This window comes from Pyxicephalus adspersus, chromosome 7, assembly GCF_032062135.1.
Source record: "Pyxicephalus adspersus chromosome 7, UCB_Pads_2.0, whole genome shotgun sequence".
Taxonomy (NCBI): domain Eukaryota; kingdom Metazoa; phylum Chordata; class Amphibia; order Anura; family Pyxicephalidae; genus Pyxicephalus; species Pyxicephalus adspersus.
The window spans coordinates 210,632-229,266 of NC_092864.1; the positions used below are offsets into that span (position 1 = coordinate 210,632).

The following is an 18,635-nucleotide window of genomic DNA, read 5'->3' on the forward strand; positions in this document are numbered from 1 at the left end:
AAATAACAGAGACTGCTGATCCAGGGAACATCCGATTGTCTCATGGAATCAGGAAGGAATTTTTTCCCCTGGTAAAGCAAATTGTACCCGGGGTTTTTTTTTGCCTTCCTCTGGACCAACTATGTCTTATAGGGTTTATATCTGGGATATGTTTATTTCCCTACTGGGTGAACTTGATGGACTTATGTCTTTTTTCAACCTAACCTACTATGACAGGTGCAGAATCCTGATTGTCTCAAATAAATCTTTGAGAAAAATCTTTGAGACAAACTTCCAACCATAAATCCTGTTTATGGTTGGAAGTGACCTTAAGACTTCTCCCAGGGGTTCAATGTCCCAATGTTGTATACATCTATACCATACACAAGCTACTAAATATGTTTAGTGCATCACTGGTTCTTTCTGTCTTTTGCAGGAGAAATGTCCATAGAGGATCTGCTTAGGAAATATTCACTGGTTCGGAATGACGAAGAGAAATTTGACCAAAGTGGGAGCAGCCTTATATCTGAGCAAGAAGCATCAGGTTAGTGACATTCATACTAGTTTGGTGGTAGGATTGGTGATCACAGTAAGGGCTCTCATTTAGCAATATAGTTGCCATTGCATATAAAACAGCATTACCAATCACAATAGAACAAACCCTGTGTTAACCTGATGAGGGGTTGAACGTGAAACTGGTCTGTTGGAGGAGAAACCTCAAGTAATGGAAGATATACTCCAACCACAAACAGTAGTAGTAGTCATCCTAATTCTGAAAATTGATGAAATAGATGAGGGGGGTATGGGGGTCAGATTAGCCCAGTAACTATTCTTGATGAGATTTTTGTGAGTGATGAGAATTGATTTAGAGGAGAACGCTGTGATGATAAGTATAGTATGGGTTTGGCCTCCAGATAAATACCCTGGTGTAAAGAGGATCTGCTGAGGGATCTGCTGTTTTGAAGAGCAGTGTTCTCCCCCCGGCCACTTTAAGATGGGCGCACCACCTAGATTTTTTTTTAGTACCTACCCCAGTACTTGGGCCCCTACCCAGCTTAAAAAGATTTCTAAGGAAAACGAAAGATACTTTGGTCACATTGAGGAGTGAAGTCAGGTTGCTTATGACTTGGACGCTTTCCTTACAGAATCCTCTGAATGTGATTCATCTGACTGTGAATCGGAAGGGGTGGAGTTTCTTGTGAAGCAGGAACATGAAGAACCTGGTACTGACCACTCGCAGCAAGAACCCCCAGAACCAAAAAAAGAGATTACTGATATAGCTGCTACGGCTGAATCATTGCAGCCAAAGGGATATACATTGGCTACTACACAGGTACTTCATATAGGACTTCCTTTTACTTATGTCATTTTAGTTGCTGTGCAGTTGTCATTGTGTTTTGTTGAGTCTTTTTACATCATTTCCCCTCGGATTTTGACTTTTACTGTGTGTGATACTGGGGATAACATTAATGTCTGATCTCCCCTTAAATATAAAATTGTCACACCTAAGCTTCGTACACATGTCCAATGTTTTTCGTTCGGGGCCGATATCAGACGAGAATCTGGCGTGTGTACAGCGCTTGCCGTCCATCGCTCCAACGAGCGTCCTGGCAGATCCACGAACGATTGACGAGGAACGATCCTAATGCAAGGGGAGGGGAAGAGCATGCAGCAGGGTGCCGCTCCGTCGTTCTCCCTCTACATAGAGCAGAACCGTGCTGTATGTACAGCACTCGTTCATGCATCGTGCAGTCGTTGGGATCGTGAAACATCTTTCCAAGGACAATAATTGCACGTGTGTATGTAGCTTTAACAGACCAGGGTCATAAATTCCCTCTTATCAGAGATTTCTTGATCGGACAGCCAGCATCCTTCCTGTAGTTTACAACACCCATTGTAAAAGTTTTGTGTCTCCTGGTGTCATAAAACTCAGATAAGGCTAGCAGAGTGACCTCTGACTGAACTCTGAGCTGTATTCTGAAACCCATTTAATAATAATCTTTAAATTTCCGATATACCATTTTGTATAAAGTAATAGTCGGATGATTTTTAGTTGGGTTGTTATGGGGAGCATTGTGAGACCAAGAACTAATCTCCTAGGCCTCAGGAAAGCCTGGAAACCATATGTACCCTGTCCTGGTGAACCACAAGTCCCAGACATGCCTAGTTTGGTCCCTGTGAACTCAGTTTTTTTGGTGGTGATTAATAATCTGGGGGTTGGCCGTTCATAAAACCTGAATTTATGAAATTAATAATAATGGCTAGAACAAGGGCATTTTGGAAGTGTCCACAGAGCATCATACTCCATGTGGACACAGCCCTTCAGACAGCCCCCATCCTGCTGTCATTGGATTGTTCTATTAGTCCCACCTCTGTGGTTGGCATAGAAAAAGCCATGTATGCCCAGCAGAGGGAGCTCTCACTGACATCACCTTGTTGCTAAGGACAACGGCACTGACACATTGAGCACTGCAGGGAGCCCGGTGACTCTGACTAATAGCTTGGACTTTACACAGCAGCAACCTGGACCAGGAAAACCAACTCCACCTAAGTATTATTTCAGTCTTCCCTTTAATTTCATGCTGTTGCTATAGTTCTTCTATTGTTCTTTAGTGTTTGTTTTTCTGTATTTGTTTATGCACTGTCAGTGTTCTTCCTAGAAAATGTTTTCAGCCAGGTGGGGGGAAGCTGCAGCTGGGTGGTAAAAAGTGGCTGGGGCAAGACACCATAAATTTGGAGCTCCCAGTTATTTATGCCACAGGTATCCAGTAACCCCTATTATTGTCAGCGTTCTACCTATCCCCTATACTTCATCTTAACTTTCTAATGCCTTGTATTATGCCCAAACTGTTCAGTGTTGTGTATTTTAATCCAACTACCTAGTGTTCCATGTTTTAATTGTGTAATGCCTTGTAGTGTAATATTGTGATCAATGTGGTGTAACAAGTTAGACTTAGTTCACATTAGCAGTAAAAAAACATTTACCCCTCCTGAGTAACTACTTGGCAACTGCCAGGGATTGGTAACATTTTTACATTATAGGTAAGCCCCTGATTATGTTGGGCAAGCACAAAAGGAGCATTACTGTACATATTCTATGGGCACAAAAACTGCAAAACTTGTGAAATTTATCCACTCGCAGTGTGATAGCTGTGTGTGTAAAGTCTGCTTGCCATATTCTGAAGCCAACAATTCACTGATCAAACCTCCTAAATGGTTGGTACACAGGGGACTCTCATAGCTACTAAAAACTGGGGTAGCCGCAGGTGTACCACCATTCGAGGGAAATTGGGATACAAAGAAGAGAAGCAGACAGGGTAACATAGTATGACAGTTATCGACTTGTGACAGGTAGGTATCAATTTAGGGGCCCCACCCCAATGCTTCCTGCTATGTAAGTGGCCCCGGAGGTCCCCAATTTGCATTTTCAATTATGGATTTCTAGGCGCATTTGCTTTTGAAACAGCAACCTCACTGTTATATTTTCACACGTTTTTACAATTGTGATTCCCATATCTTTAAACTCATCATTTGGGGGCTGAAATTGTGATAATTATTAGCTATGAGGACACACAAACATGGGGGAATCCTCATGTATTATGTTCTCTCTTCCAGGTAAAGACCCCCGTTCCCTTCCTATTGCGAGGAGATCTCAGAGAATATCAGCACATTGGCTTGGAGTGGCTGGTGACCATGTTTGAGAAGAAGCTAAATGGGATATTGGCTGATGAGATGGGCCTGGGAAAAACAATTCAAACCATTTCACTGCTGGCTCACCTGGCATGTGAAAGAGGTACAATCTCGGGGTGTCCCCTCAATATAATTCCATCTATTTCACAATATTTCTTGTGTCACTAACTATTGTTTTTGGTTGTTAGGAAATTGGGGTCCTCATCTGATCATTGTTCCAACAAGTGTCATCTTAAACTGGGAGATGGAGCTGAAGCGTTGGTGCCCCAGCTTTAAGATTCTGACATACTACGGATCCCAAAAAGAGCGCAAGCTGAAGAGACAGGTACGTGGGTGGCAGAAGGCATCTATGTATTATAGTCGTCACTGTGATAATAGTAACTAAAGAATCATTTAATTATCTTAAAGAGGAACTAAACCCAAAAGTGCCTAAAGAAAAAAATCCACTTTCTTTCAATCCCGCAGGCAGTCTGATCCACGCGCAGGTCTCTTCCGTCGGGTCCCATGTCGTCCTGGCACCTGTTCTCGAGCAGGTGCTCTGGGCGCTGCCATCTTCCTCTTCTTTTCTGAGTTCTTAATCCTACGTCACCTGACCCAGGCGCGAGATTGGGTGAGGTAGGATGGAGAAAAAAAACTGTGCATGCCTGAGATTGGCCAATTTCTTTTTCTCACGAAAAGGCTTCTGCGCATGCCCGGGATGCGCAAAAAGAGCGCACCCAAGAGCCTCCTCTGATCCCTGATGAAGGTATCCCAGGAGGCTTTGCTCTTCCATTCATTCTCGATCGCCTAGGCCAGGGATTAGGTAACTCTGGCCTTTAGGCAAGATACGGCCTAGCCGGTAGTTTGTTTGGGCCTAATGCCCCCTGGCCGATCCGGCCTAATGCCGGCTGGCAACCCGCGACGGAGCCGGAACAAACTACCTGAGCTCCAGAGCTGCATTGCAAACTACCTTGAGCCTCCGTGTGGTGGCTCGCTTTCTATTTATTGTGGCCGGCGTTACCACTTCTGCCACTGGGGTAAATAGGAAACATTCCCTCCCCTCCGGATGTATTGCGGAGGAGAGGGATTTCCATTCAGGGGGAGTTCCCTCTCTTCCGTATACACAGCAGAGGAGGAAGAGGATTTCCATTCACCTTTTTTTTTTTTTTTAAGTAAAAATTCTTTCTTTTCTTTTTTTTTTTTAACATAAAAGGGTTGCCTGCAAGCTTTAATATTTAGGATGATAGTCAGTTAAAGTAGCAATTTCAGGCTGTTTTGTGCAATTCAGGATCCCCACAATTGCAGGCTTACCATGACCTTTCCTGGAATTTCTAGTAAAATGGCAATTTGCATGGAAAGGTGGGTTCCTGCTTAGATTACAGGCAAAACGGACACTCTTATAGACTGAAGTAGTAGCAACAAATCTGTTATGAGTTAGTCTGATCCAACCAAACAGCAGGATATTCACCTAAGTGTTGTCTCCAGGATGTCAGTCTGTGAATGATTCCACTTTACATCAACCTGCATTGCTAAAGCTGCTGGCACTTTGCCTCCTTTAGGGCTGGACCAAAGCCAATGCCTTCCATGTGTGCATTACATCTTATAAACTTGTTCTGCAAGACCACCAGGCTTTCCGTCGGAAGAACTGGAGATATCTCATCCTTGACGAAGCCCAAAATATTAAGAATTTTAAATCTCAGCGCTGGCAGAGCCTTCTAAACTTCAACAGGTGAGCTATGCTGTGTGTGATAATGCTCTTCACTTAATGCTCAATAAGAGTGCTGTGATTACCTTCTTCCCTCCAAGTTCTCTTTCGGCTGTGTTTGTTGTCAGTGCCCTCCCCACTCTGATTGTATAGTGAGTGTTCTGTCTGTGTGTGTGTGTGTGTGTGTGTATATTCTGTGTGTGTGTATATTCTGTGTGTGTGTATATTCTGTGTGTGTGTATATTCTGTGTGTGTGTGTATATTCTGTGTGTGTGTGTGTGTGTGTGTGTGTGTATATTCTGTGTGTGTGTGTATATTCTGTCTGTGTGTATATTCCGTCAGTGCCCTCCCTTCCTGTTATTTGGTCTTTTCCCTTGGTTTGCTAAGTTTGCCATTCTCCCCAGTCAGAGACGACTGCTGCTCACTGGGACGCCGCTGCAAAACTCTCTGATGGAACTGTGGTCTCTGATGCATTTCTTGATGCCCCACGTCTTCCAGTCCCACCGAGAGTTTAAGGAATGGTTCTCCAACCCCCTGACTGGGATGATTGAAGGCAGCCAGGAATATAACGAGGGTCTGGTGCGGAGGCTGCATAAGGTGAGACGAATTTTCCAGTAGCTCTGCCTAGGCCAAGGAATTTTTACCCGCCCTTCCTTGGTCTCTTGTTTTACCCCCCTGTTCTCCGATATTGCAGGTATTGCGCCCTTTCCTACTTCGCAGAATAAAACTGGATGTGGAGAAACAGATGCCTAAGAAATATGAGCATGTCATCTACTGCCGACTATCTAAGCGTCAGCGTTTTCTTTATGACGACTTCATGTCTCAAGCAGCGTGCGTATATTGACATTTACCTTGCTGCAGTGCCCCTTTCTGTGTCTTTATATCTGTCTCTTCTGTCTTTGCAGAACGAGGGAAACTCTTGCCAGCGGTCATTTTATGAGTGTGATAAACATTCTCATGCAGCTTCGCAAAGTGTGTAACCATCCTAACCTGTTCGACCCTCGGCCAATCCACTCACCCTTCATAACTAGCGCAATCTGCTACAGTGTCCCATCGCTAGTTCTGCACGCTCTGCAGCGCCATCCACTTGAGGCAGGTACAGGGCCTGGAGGCGGGTAGGGCATTCAGGGTAGATGGTTATCTAAAGGGGCAAATTGATATCTGGGGGTGTGAAGGAATTGATATTTTCTGGTGGAGGATTGATTTTCGGGGGAAAGGGGGGGTATTTAGTGTTTCAGTGGGTTGATGATATCAGTGAATGTTTCTTCTGTATTTGTAGTATGTGGACACATCCTTGTTTGATCTTATTAATATGGAGGGTCTTGTGAGCCGTTATGAAAGTGATGTATTTGTGTCCCGACATAAGCCCTCCCACCAACTTATCCAGGAGATAGCGGACTCTCCAGAACCTCCTCCTAGACCTCGTCCACTAAAGATGAAGGTGAACAGGTGTGTTTAGTGTTTGGCTTACTTATTAATTGTCTTCTTGTTGGCACTGAGATTACTTAGCATTTTCTTCTACTTTTTTAGGATGCTGCAACCTGTTGTCAAACATGAGTCACGATCCGTTGTTGTGGTCAATAGTTCTCGCCCTGCACAGAAACCGGAGGACACCCCTGCAGTGTCCTCACCTCCACCTCCTCAAAGTACCCAACTACCCCTGCCCTCATCCAACCCACCTCTGCCCAACACAGGAGCCTCAGGACCTGTCCAACCAGCTCCACCAGGTGAAGATTTATCTAATTTACCACTAGTTGCCTGCTAGTCTGTTTCCATAATCCCTGACAAGGTTCTCCCCAGGCCCTTTTAGCTGGGTGCACCACCCGGCACTTTTCAGCACCCACCTGGCGGTTTTTGGGTGGTTACTAAAGAGTTTGGTCACAATACAGGGGCTGCCACCCACCTACAATTTCTTCCCACCCGGCTTTAAAAAAATTCTGGGTTGAGCACTGCCTGACTTAGGTAGCATAATGAATCCCATAGATCAGCACCATTCCAAAGCAATTATCACTATTTTGTTATGAGTGACACCATATAAGTGTGGAAAGATGAAAGCTGCCATTGCTGACTGTTTTCTCTTAGAGGAAAAACCAAGCATGCATTCAGGAAATCTAAGCTTTGCTTTTAGTCAGATTCTATTGTTTCTAAGCTAGGACCCTCATGGTGTCCCAGAGCCCACACAGTGTCCACATTTCCATAATGAGAATTTTCAGGTGGTGTGCCTGTGTGTTACATACTAAGTCTGTATTCTCTATTAGTGTCGCCTTTGGTGCAATCGCCTCCAGTTGCCATGATACCCACTCCAGTGTCGAGTGAAACGGGAAAGCTGCCTCCAATGCAGAACTCCCAACCAGTGTACAGCGCCCCACAGCGCTTTATCCTCACCCCGGACATGCAAGCCCGTCTGCCCAGTAAGTAGCCATTCCATCCTTATAGCTTAATAAACATCAATCCACGACTTTCGTAACAAAACTTATTTTTCCTAGCGGGAGAAGTCATCAGCCTGTCTCAGTTGGCATCTCTGAGCAGTCGTCCTCTTCAGAGTACAACGGCCACCAAACCGCTTACATTGCAACTGCAGGGTGGCAAACTCACATTAAGTGGTGCTCAGGTTCGTCCAGTGGGTGTCAGCCAGCCTCGGCCAATGCATGGTGGGTAAGGTTTCTTATTCTGTTCTTGAAAGTGTTTGACATGTCTCTAATCACTGGCTTTATTTCTCAGGTAATGTTCTTCACCTGGTGTCTTCTGGGGGGCAGCACCACCTCCTAAGCCAACCTGCCCAACTTGCTTTAATCCAGGCCTTGGCACAGCAGGCAGCTTCTCCATCCCCCACAGCCGCTGCACAGATCGGTGTCCAGACACTGTCTGTCCAGGGCATTCAGCACCCACTGATGAACAGTGCTAACATACCAACACATTCAGGACCAGCAATGTCCACTCCAGGACAAGGTGAGTTAATTTTCTTGATATACATCTGTATTGTTGCGGTTGGATGGCGGTGGGTGGGGGCGTCGGTCGGATGGCTTGGATGGCGGTGGGTGGGGCAGATGGCTTGGAATGGCGGTGGGTAGGGGCAGTCAGATGGCTGGATTATTCATACATTTTTTGTTTATTGTTCTCTCTCTCAGTAGTGTCTACTCCTGGAGTGGTGAAAATTGTTGTCAGACAGGCTACCAGAGAAGTTCAATCCTCTCCACAGCGCCCTCCACTGGCTCCACAAGTACGTCCTATTCTCCGCGTCCTGCCTAGTGCACACACGGAGCAGACAAACCCAAGGGATGGATCAGTGGAAAGAGCAGGTAAAGATTTTTTGTTTTGTGTTCCACAAGTGTCTCTTTTCCTTTATAAATGCTGATTTGTATTCTCTTTTGGCAGTTCCAGTTGTTGCCACATCTGCCATAACTTTGACTTCCAGTCCTCTTCTGATGGTCTCCAGTCCAACAGTGACCCCACGACTTCCTTCCCCTAGTCCTTTAGGACCAAATACTGAAGATTGCACAGCTCCTTCTCTGTCTAGTGTGGCCCTCCGACTTGTGGCAGCAGGAACATCCCCAGTTATGCAGCTTACAAACCACCATTCATCCCCTCCTAGACATACTGCCAGTCCTTCTCAGATTAACTGTTCTCCATGTCAAACACTCAACTCTGCCCCTTCTAATTGCGCTACAACACAAACAAATGTTACTTCAGACTCTTCTGCACTTATGAAATCCTCCCAGAATTTAGACTCTGTCCCAGCAGATAGTCATCAATTGCAGAATGGTAATGGCCTTCAGAACCAAATGGCAGACTCTTCAGCACCAGTTACTTGTGTGCCTGGTACTGGTAACTCTCCTTCTCCTCCTGCTACCAATATCCCCAAAGTGACACCTCCCACTTACAACCTGAGCCTGGTACCTGCTCTCATTGCCAACTCTGCCACCTCCAACACAGCTCGTTTTCTCACCAGTCCAGTCTCCCTCCTGGCACTTTCTCCTCTTGCTTCTACTAACAGTGGCCCCACTCCAGTTATTTATACCCCTCCCAATGCTGCTGGTTTTCCAACCCTAGCTGCACCTTCTATCTCTGCTCCATTACCAGCTGCCTCTGTGTCTGCCTCTCTGCCAATATTGGCTGCTCCTGTGTCTGGTCAACTGGCTTCTTTTGCAGCCCCTTTACCTATTTCATCTGCTAACCAGAATACATTGTCTGCTTCTCTGACAGTGCCTCATCCTTCATTGGAGACATCATCCACGGTCCCTGTTATTTCATCCCCATTAGCTGCTCCTTCTCCTACCTCAGGCCCTCTGCCTGCGCTCTCCACTCCAACTTCAGCAACCATTGCTTCTGTTTTGGAGGCGTCCAGTAACCAGCCATTACTCTTGTCTCCGGACTCTGTCCCGATGCCACTGCTAGACAGTTCAGCAGATACACTTCCTCCCCTTGTACTTAACACATCTCTCAAAATACCTTCTGTGGCTTCAGCTACAGTGCCGATACTGCCAGCATCTAATGCGGTTCCTTTATTGGCGGCAGCATCCGGTAAAGTCCCATTACTCAGTGTAACATCTGCCTCTGCCAATGTGCCATTACTTTCTGCCTCCACTGCCACTCAGGTATCTTCTGTTTCTGTGACCACCTCCTGCACCCCCAACCAGCCTGCCTCAGTAAAGGCTACGGCTGCCGTAGCATCTGTAATGATTACCACTTCTGTTACTACAGTCGCAAATTCTACCCCCCTGCTGTCCACCTCTAGTTCCCTACCCTCTTTACTGCCTAAGCCATCTGCCGCTTTACTTACTGTACAAGTCAAAGCTCCAACTCTGCTAACATCTGGATTATTGGAAACCCCAACACCTATGGTGTCTGTACCATCTGACGTTACAACTTCATGTACCCTTTCTGCAGAGACCCCTTTACTCCCTTCAGCTGCTTTGGAGCCAGCGGTGGTTTCTACATTAGTAACTTCAGTGCCAACCCCAGGTTCTTGTTCAACACAGCCTGTCATCCCTTTACAAATCAAGTCCCCAACTCCTCAGCCTTCTCTGCCAGTCTCCACAATGACTCCATCAATGCCAGCTTCTGCACCTGCCCCTCTCCCATCATTGCCAGCCTCCACTCCTATTCCTTTACCATTACTAACTGCCTCCACTCCCGCTCCAGTGTCCTCTTTGCCTGCCTGTTCTTCAGATCCTTCATCTTTGTTGCTGGTATCTGCACCAGCTCAAGCACCTGATTTATCTTCTTCCATTCTTGCTCCTTCTGTAGACCATGCACCTGTGCCGCTGCTGCCTTCATCTGGCAGCAATCCCCTGGTCATATCTGTGTCAGCTCCGTTAACGCTAACGGCTTCATCCCCTTCTATAGTGCTTTCCACACCCCCACACATACCTATTCTACCCTCTCAACCAGCAGCTTTGTCTTGTGCAGCAGATACACAGCCCTCTGGAATACCTGTCCCTAAACCTGTGCCACCCCCCTCCAGCATTGCATCACCTTCTAACATTTTAGGCTCCCCTTCCCTCACCAACACACCAGATGCCACTTCCACAGTCCCCACATCTGAAAACAACCAAGAATCCAAGAATATCTCCGAGTCCTCTCTGTCCCTCTCTATTGCTGGTCCTCCGCCAGTCGGTGTCACCTTCAGTACGGCTTCAGAGTCTGAAATCACACTGGAAGGGGACGATTCCCGCACTACACACAGCTCAACTATTAATACATCTGTCAGACCTAGACGACTGCTGCCTCCACCACCACGCTCTCCTTTTTACTTGGTAAGATAAATTCTGAACTTTGCAATCATTGCTTAGCTTGTGGGATAAAAAAAAAATCTCATTTTTTTAAATGAATTGTTATCCCTAGGAGCCACTGGAGGAACGACGTAAAAAGCAGAAGATTGAAAGATTAGAAAGGATTTTCCACCTGAATGAGAGACGATGTAACCGATCTCCAGTGTATGGCACAGAGATCCTCAGTGTCTGTACTTTACAGCGGTCACTGTTTGGGGCTTACTGTGAAAACCTACAGATAAATGCCTTGAGTAGTTGTATCTTCACCCCAGAACAACGTCTGGAGCAGCTGCGTCCCATTATTGAGAGGTATGGCTACAGGGAGGTCTAATGATTGAGAAGACTGCAGACATGGAGGGCTGGTTTGTGAATGACACAATGTTGTATTAGGACTTATTTATGAAAGGCTACAATTATTAGGATGTAATAAAATGATTGACCAGTTGTTTTGTTGTTCAATCATCAGGTTGTAGGATTGGAAGGGAGGACTGCTTTGTAAGTCCTTGTAGTGAGAGGATTGGATGGTGGTGGATGCAATGTAGCCTGGATGTCAGGAGGGTGTATGGAGGATGATAGTTTCAGTATGGGTATCTGTAGGTAGAATGTAGCCCGCACCTCACCCAAATGCATCTTTTACTTCCTGCCAGGTTTATAATCGCTATGCCTCCTGTGGAGGCGCCACAGATCACTTTGCATACTTCACACCCGCCACCATCCATGCTGCTTCAAGAGTCCCTGTTTAAGGAGACATTATCCCAAGAACTTACCCCCCACACTCGCTGTCTACATCGTATCATCTCTAATATGAGAACACAGTTCCCAGACCTTCGTCTCATACAATATGACTGTGGTAAGTATATATTCTCATCTGCTGAGGTCTGTTAGTGCTACGCTGGGTATCTGTGTAATAATTGTATTCAACAGGAAAGTTACAAACTCTGGACCGCTTGCTGCGTGAGCTAAAATATGGAGGCCATCGTGTGCTGATATTCACTCAGATGACCCGAATGTTGGATGTCTTGGAGCAATTCCTCAACTACCATGGACACATCTATTTGCGGCTTGATGGATCTACACGTGTGGAACAAAGACAAGTAATGGCAGATTTTGCCTCACCCTCCCTTCCCCGTCCAACTCCCATTGTTAAAATTCCCGGATGTGTTTGTACAGGGGCATAAACTGCAGACTTTGATACAACTTTACATTTTTTTTTTCTACTTTCCTTCTGTCTGCAAACCTTCCTGCTATATACACAGTCCCCATTCTTTTTTTTTTTTTCTTTTTTTACTGTATATGTGTTTTACTCTTATAACCCTCTCCAACTTTTAGATTTTTGTCTTTATTTTTTACAGGCTTTGATGGAACGGTTTAACATGGACAAGCGCATTTTCTGTTTTATTTTGTCAACACGCAGTGGTGGTGTGGGGGTCAATCTGACTGGGGCAGATACAGTAATCTTTTATGACAGTGACTGGAATCCCACTATGGATGCACAAGCACAGGATCGCTGTCATCGTATTGGACAGACACGGGACGTACACATATACAGGTACGCATTCCTCCGCATTCCCCCTCTATCATTCCAAATTCACAAACATTTACCGTATTTTTTGCAGTATAAGACGCACTTTTTCTTCCCCAAAACTGTGGGGGAAAAGTTAGTGCGTCCTATACTACAAAGGTGTGATAAAATAACTAAAATAATATACTCACCCGATACCCGATCCTGCGTGTGTCTCTGGCTGCAGCAGCGTCTGTCTCCTCTTCTCTCTGGCAGCTGCACGTGTCTTCTGTCTGTAAAGCAGAGCGAAAGAAGCCGGCACAGCGCCACCTGCTGTTCCCTGTCCTAACTGCCGTACAGTGGAAAAAAAGCACAGAGTGATCAGAAAGGAATTTAGAATGACACAGGGTGATCAGAAAGGGAATTTGAAAGGCATAGAGTGATCAGAAAGGGAATTTGAATGGCACATGAGTGATCAGAAGGGGAATACCGGTATGAATGGCACATGAGTGATCAGAAGGGGAATAATCTTTCAGAATCCTTTTTTTTTTCTGGATTTTCCTCCTTTAAAATTGGGTGCGTCTTATATTCGGGAGCGTCTTATAGGGCGAAAAATACGCTATACCTAATGTATATTTTTTCTTAGCCTGGTATGCTCTCCCATTATGGAGAGCTATAAAACGGACATATACAGATAATCATATGTGTGTTGTATACAAATACATCACCTCATCCTGCACCATAATCCACACACGCCACCATTCTTACTATACTAGTCTTGCTGTACTCGGGATCCTCTCTTCTTAGTAAACATATACAAAGTTATATAGTGGGTAGAAAAAAAACATACAGTTAGGTCCATGTAAAGAAGGTGTCTCCATCAAATATTTAATTTTGGTTCTGTACATTACCACAATTAACTTTAAATGAAACAACTCTCGCCAACGACTTTCAGCTTTAATTCAGTGGGTTGAACAAAAAGATTGTATAAAAATGTGAGGAACTAAATCCTTTATTACACAATCACTTCATTTCAGGGGCTCAAAAGTAATTGGACAAATGAAAAAGCTGAAAATAAAATGTTCATTTCTGGTCCCAACACTGAACCCTGGGGTACACCACTAATACCCTTACACCATTCAGAGTATGAATCATTCATTACAACTCTCTGGATGCCATCATTACAGGTAATCATATGTGTGTTGTATACAAATACCTCACCTTGTTCTGCACCATAATCCACACACGCCACCATTCTTACTATACTAGTCTTACTGTACTCAGGATCCCCCCTTCTTAGTAGTCATATACAGGTAATTGATTTGCCTTATGTCATCCAGAACCCCTTATACCTTTGATCTCCTGGTTCATAATTTTTCTTTTTTGTTCTAGGTTGGTGAGTGAACGAACGGTGGAGGAGAACATACTAAAGAAAGCACAGCAGAAACGAATGCTGGGTGATATGGCCATTGAAGGTGGAAACTTTACCACTGCGTATTTCAAGCAGGTATTTCCTCCAGCTGCATGTAATTGAAGCTATTTATTGGATTCCAATAATGAGATGTCTTCTGTCCTGTTATTGTCCACCTAGAATGTTATGGAAGCTCAAGTGTTCAATCCTAAGAGATTTAGTGAGGCCCAATCCGGAGAACTTTACATGTAATGTAGTCTCACATTGAAGTCCTGGCCTGAGTCCCTTAAAGATTCTTTTGTGTTGAACATGAGAGTTTGCTGACCCTCAGGTTGTCTTAATTTTTTTTTTTTTGTTTTTTTACCTCTGCTTCTATGTTTCTTCTAGCAAACTATCCGTGAACTTTTTGATATGGAAGATATTCCTCGAAAGGAAAGTGAAATGCGTGCGGCCTCTCCTGCTCACAGCACAGAAGAAGGATCATCAATACGGCAGAGCCATATCTTGGAACAGGTACTGATATTGCAGACCCCTCCAACCTATAGTGTTCTAAGAATCTTTCTATGAGTTTTTCTCACCCTTATATCCCTTCATTTTTCAGGCACTGTGCCGTGCAGAAGATGAAGAGGATACCCTAGCAGCTTCTCTAGTTCGGGCTGAGCAGGTCGCTGATCTTGCAGAATTTAATGAAAATGTTCCACTGGAGCCAGAGGAGGAAGAACAGAGTCGGGTGGAGCAGGAGATTTCAGCATTGGTGGAGCAGGTAATTGTGCTTAGAGTTGCCATATTTTTTCTCTCAGCTGATATTTGAGAGCTGTACCTTTAACCAACCACAATATCTTCCCAGCTGACTCCTATTGAACGATATGCCATGTATTTTCTGGAAGCTTCACTGGAAGAGGTCAGCAGAGAAGAACTTAAACAAGCAGAGGTAACTTCTCTTTTATTATGTTTGAGGAAATCTTGAGGAATTTGTATGTAAGTTGGAACAGGTACATTATTTTATTGTAAATAGGACAGATGTTTGTCCCAGCATATTATTAGGCAGCGCCTAAGTTACTGCGGTGTCAGTTACTGCATATAATCCTTGCTGTGACCTAATCACAAACAAAACAAAATTTAAAAAAAAAAACTTAATGGAGCCTAGACATTCATTATCTTCCGGAGCAAGCTGTGCTTTGATATGCAAAAAGAAACAACTGCAGGGGTTGTCTTGGTCATTAAAAAGGGGGCAGGAGCTGCAAAAGGGCCCCCCTAAGATCACCCACAACCTCCACTGTGTTCAGCAAAAGATTTCTTCTGCAAGTCATCCGCCCCCTCCCCCCTTCAAACCTTGTCTTGCACACAGCAGCAGGGAGCCCCATTCATATCTAGGAGGTGTCCTCATGTCCGATGTCCTTAACCCAGGGACTACCTGTACTATTTTTGTGCTAATAAAGCAAGTTCAATACAGTAATAAAAATGGCTTTGTGCCACCAGTAATGAATCAAGGCTGTTTTGTTAGAAGTTAGCTTTGTTGCTGTTCTCTGACTACATTATTCCATTTGGTAACATCCACTGGATGTCCCGGGTATTAAGCGATTTGTATTTTACAAATGTCTGCTGCTGTCATATACTACATAGCCAGACATATGTGAAGCCTTTCCAATATTAAAGTTCAGGGGTCCAGAGAAAGGTACTGTAAATTCTGCATGATACAAAGACATTATAGACAATTGTGGTCCCACGACTGCACCACAGGATACAAAGCTAACTCCATAAAGACTTGGGGTCACCAAATTGGGGTGAAGGAGCCCTAACCTCAACCCTACTGAATACCTTTGGGATGAATTGGAATGATGAGCTAGGTCTCCTCATACATCATCACCTGACCACACAAATGGGGGCAAATTCCTTGAGACCCTTCTAAAATCTTGTGGAAGGCCTTCAAAGAAAGAAAAGTAGAGACTGTTATGGGGGGAGGGTGTGCTGCTCCAAATTAATGGCTGTGAGGTTATTTTAATTTTGTTTTTACACATTTTCTCTCTTCCTTTATTGCAGGAACAAGTAGAGGCTGCCCGCAAAGATCTCATTCTAGCTAAAGACGAGGGTGGTCAGTGTATTGAGGAAAAATGGGAGGAAGAACTGAGAAAAAGTCGCAAGGTGCGAACACTGACACCGGCCCGGCCACTTGGAGAGCGTGTTGGGGTTCGAATGAGCGAGAGACTACGGGGTAACAAGGCTGCTGAGCCCACGGAAATTGCAGAGGGCATCACTATTTCAGACGTTGCCCTCCCTGCCCATTGTGAAGTCTCAACCCAGACACTGGAAATGCCCTCCAATCCAGATGTAGCTGGCGGCAGCCATGATGTGCAATCATCCTGCACTGCTGCTGTGACATCAGAATCCACCATGTTCCCTACACCACCTCCTATCCCTCCAACAGAGGAAATGACTACAGAGTCTGTTAAACAAGAAACCGATTATAAAGAAACTTCCGCAGCAGAGGAGGAGATTGTGTGTCTGCCTAATGCAGATCTTGCTTCAGGCAGCCCTGAGACTTGTGTTCAGACACCAGGCAGCCCTGTGACACAGGAAGAACCCACTCCGCCACGTACACCTCGTAAGAAAGTCACTGCAGACTGTGAGATTCTGCTGGCTGGAGCCACTGACGGCTCCCCAACTGCAAAAGTGCTGAGGCGACTTCCTGGACGTCTGGTTACTGTGGTGCAAGAGAGGCTTCCCACTGCTCGCCGCCACATAAGGGGAAGAGGACAACAAGCTACCTTGGACAATGGGGCTCTTAGCCCAAATGCTCCCGAATGTCAGAGTCCTCCCCATGATCTCCTATCAGAGGACAAGTCTGAAACCGGAAGTCCTCCACCAAAGAGAAAGAGGGGTAGACCCCCCAAAGTTAGTGCAGATCTGGTCCCTACTGCTGTCCTTGACATGCCCTTGGAAGACAAGACTCCCGAACTCCATCCTCCTGCTGCTATTTCTGAGTTACCTCCGCCATCCCATAGCCAAACTCCTAGTCCCAGCTCCTCCTCTAAGCTGAATTCAGAGAGTGAAAGTAGCTCTGCTGAGAAGAGGAAAAGAGGACGACCCCCAAAACGACGTGAAGCCTCTCCAGCTGCTTCACCCCATGGACCTTTACAGTCACCTGTTGTGGTTTCCCCTGTTGGTGCTCTGCCACCATCCCCTATTTGTGCATCACCCACATCCCCTATTATAGCTGCCACTTCTGTTCCTGGTGATGCTGCACACGAACGTTCCCATTCGCAGAGTACAAAAGCAAATCCCTTCTCTGTTCTTGTGAAAGCCGATGATAAAAGACAAACTGATCCCCTTCCTTCTGCTATTTGTGATCCTACTGCTAAACCAACCATTCCCATTGATTCTTCCAACATTCCCTCAGTGGGTGGAGAGGCCACAAGCAGCAGTGGTGCCGATGAGCCAGTCACACCATCGAAACGTAGACGTGGCCGGCCACCCAGGTCCCAGACTGCACCCAAAACAAACTTTATTCTCATGTCGCACAAATATAAATTGGACAGTTCTCCTGACAGGAGTCCCAGTCCCCAAGCAAATACAAGGTCTGGTCAGCGGAAGCAACTAAAAGAAACTATGAATACAAAGGAGCAGAGTTCCTCTCTGGTGGAAACAGATGACTCTTCCGATGAGGAGGTTATTATAAGGACTCCTTTAACTCGCAGCGCCAGGACTCGATTAGAGACCAGCCAGTCTCCTCTTTCCAAAAACTCTGAAACATCTCCCAAACCCCAGCGTGGACGTTCTCCCCGTGTCACTCCTGTCCTAGAAAAAGCTGCCACCAAGAAACGCAAACCTCCCAGCGTCAGCTCCCCCAGCCCACCTTCCTCTTCCCCCCATGGCAGCTCCGGTGGCAGACAAGTTGCAAGGAAAAAACGTCATTGTTCCCCAGCAGAGCGAGTTTTGCGCAGTTCTCTTACTGCCAATCCCGCCAGTAACACTCGCTCATCACGCACTCAACTTATATATTTTCCCAGCAGTAACAGAGGTAGGAAAGCCAAAACGTGAGTTGGTGCTCTGGGCAGCTGGCTTTTGTCTTTTTCACAAGGCCGAGCAGATCGAAAGGCCCGACCATTCCGGGGAGGTTTTGTTTTTTGTTTTTTTAGCCAGAGCCCCATAGACACAATCTATGCAAAGAGAACAGAAGGAACTCTATTTGGTTTCATCTAAAGGTGAAGTGCTGGGGACTGGAGGGATTTCCTGCCCGATTGGCTGAGTATTGGAGGAGTGACCGCAGTCTATGGAAATATTTCTACACAAAGTTCCTGTAATTCTTTCATGAAAATAAAGTGTTACGTGTATACTGTTTAATGAGACGCATCTGTACGAATGAATGGCATGGCTGCAGCGTCTTATTAAGGGAATCTATCATGAACTCTTTGTATAGTTTTATTATTATTTTAGCTAGCAATGCACATAAAGCTCTCTATTTTTGTCTGTTGTATTGTTGGAATAAAGCTCTTCATAGTGTTGCATTTTTCTCACCACCCTCTTTTGTGAAGTTCTAGCTGAATGTCTTCCTGTGTGGTGCCTGGTTACATGAAGAGGGGAAGTGGAGCTGCTGTGACT

At 45.4% G+C, this 18,635-nt stretch overlaps 1 protein-coding gene across 1 annotated transcript in view; it reads left to right on the forward strand.

Moving 5' to 3' along the window:
• The window catches only part of SRCAP (Snf2 related CREBBP activator protein), a 27,363-nt gene extending 8,824 nt beyond the window's left edge, over nucleotides 1-18,539 (forward strand). Inside the window, exons 10-33 of the mRNA XM_072417015.1 lie at nucleotides 416-523; nucleotides 1,125-1,312; nucleotides 3,595-3,772; nucleotides 3,858-3,994; nucleotides 5,208-5,377; nucleotides 5,758-5,950; nucleotides 6,048-6,184; nucleotides 6,259-6,445; nucleotides 6,633-6,802; nucleotides 6,884-7,080; nucleotides 7,612-7,764; nucleotides 7,840-8,004; nucleotides 8,075-8,302; nucleotides 8,482-8,652; nucleotides 8,729-11,109; nucleotides 11,198-11,433; nucleotides 11,772-11,974; nucleotides 12,049-12,218; nucleotides 12,477-12,673; nucleotides 14,018-14,132; nucleotides 14,424-14,549; nucleotides 14,638-14,799; nucleotides 14,884-14,967; nucleotides 16,077-18,539. Of these exons, the coding sequence (XP_072273116.1) occupies nucleotides 416-523; nucleotides 1,125-1,312; nucleotides 3,595-3,772; nucleotides 3,858-3,994; nucleotides 5,208-5,377; nucleotides 5,758-5,950; nucleotides 6,048-6,184; nucleotides 6,259-6,445; nucleotides 6,633-6,802; nucleotides 6,884-7,080; nucleotides 7,612-7,764; nucleotides 7,840-8,004; nucleotides 8,075-8,302; nucleotides 8,482-8,652; nucleotides 8,729-11,109; nucleotides 11,198-11,433; nucleotides 11,772-11,974; nucleotides 12,049-12,218; nucleotides 12,477-12,673; nucleotides 14,018-14,132; nucleotides 14,424-14,549; nucleotides 14,638-14,799; nucleotides 14,884-14,967; nucleotides 16,077-18,074 (8,054 nt within the window). The 3' untranslated portion in view covers nucleotides 18,075-18,539. The remainder of the gene's footprint in view (nucleotides 1-415; nucleotides 524-1,124; nucleotides 1,313-3,594; nucleotides 3,773-3,857; nucleotides 3,995-5,207; nucleotides 5,378-5,757; nucleotides 5,951-6,047; nucleotides 6,185-6,258; nucleotides 6,446-6,632; nucleotides 6,803-6,883; nucleotides 7,081-7,611; nucleotides 7,765-7,839; nucleotides 8,005-8,074; nucleotides 8,303-8,481; nucleotides 8,653-8,728; nucleotides 11,110-11,197; nucleotides 11,434-11,771; nucleotides 11,975-12,048; nucleotides 12,219-12,476; nucleotides 12,674-14,017; nucleotides 14,133-14,423; nucleotides 14,550-14,637; nucleotides 14,800-14,883; nucleotides 14,968-16,076) is intronic.
• The last annotated feature ends 96 nt before the right edge of the window (nucleotides 18,540-18,635 follow it).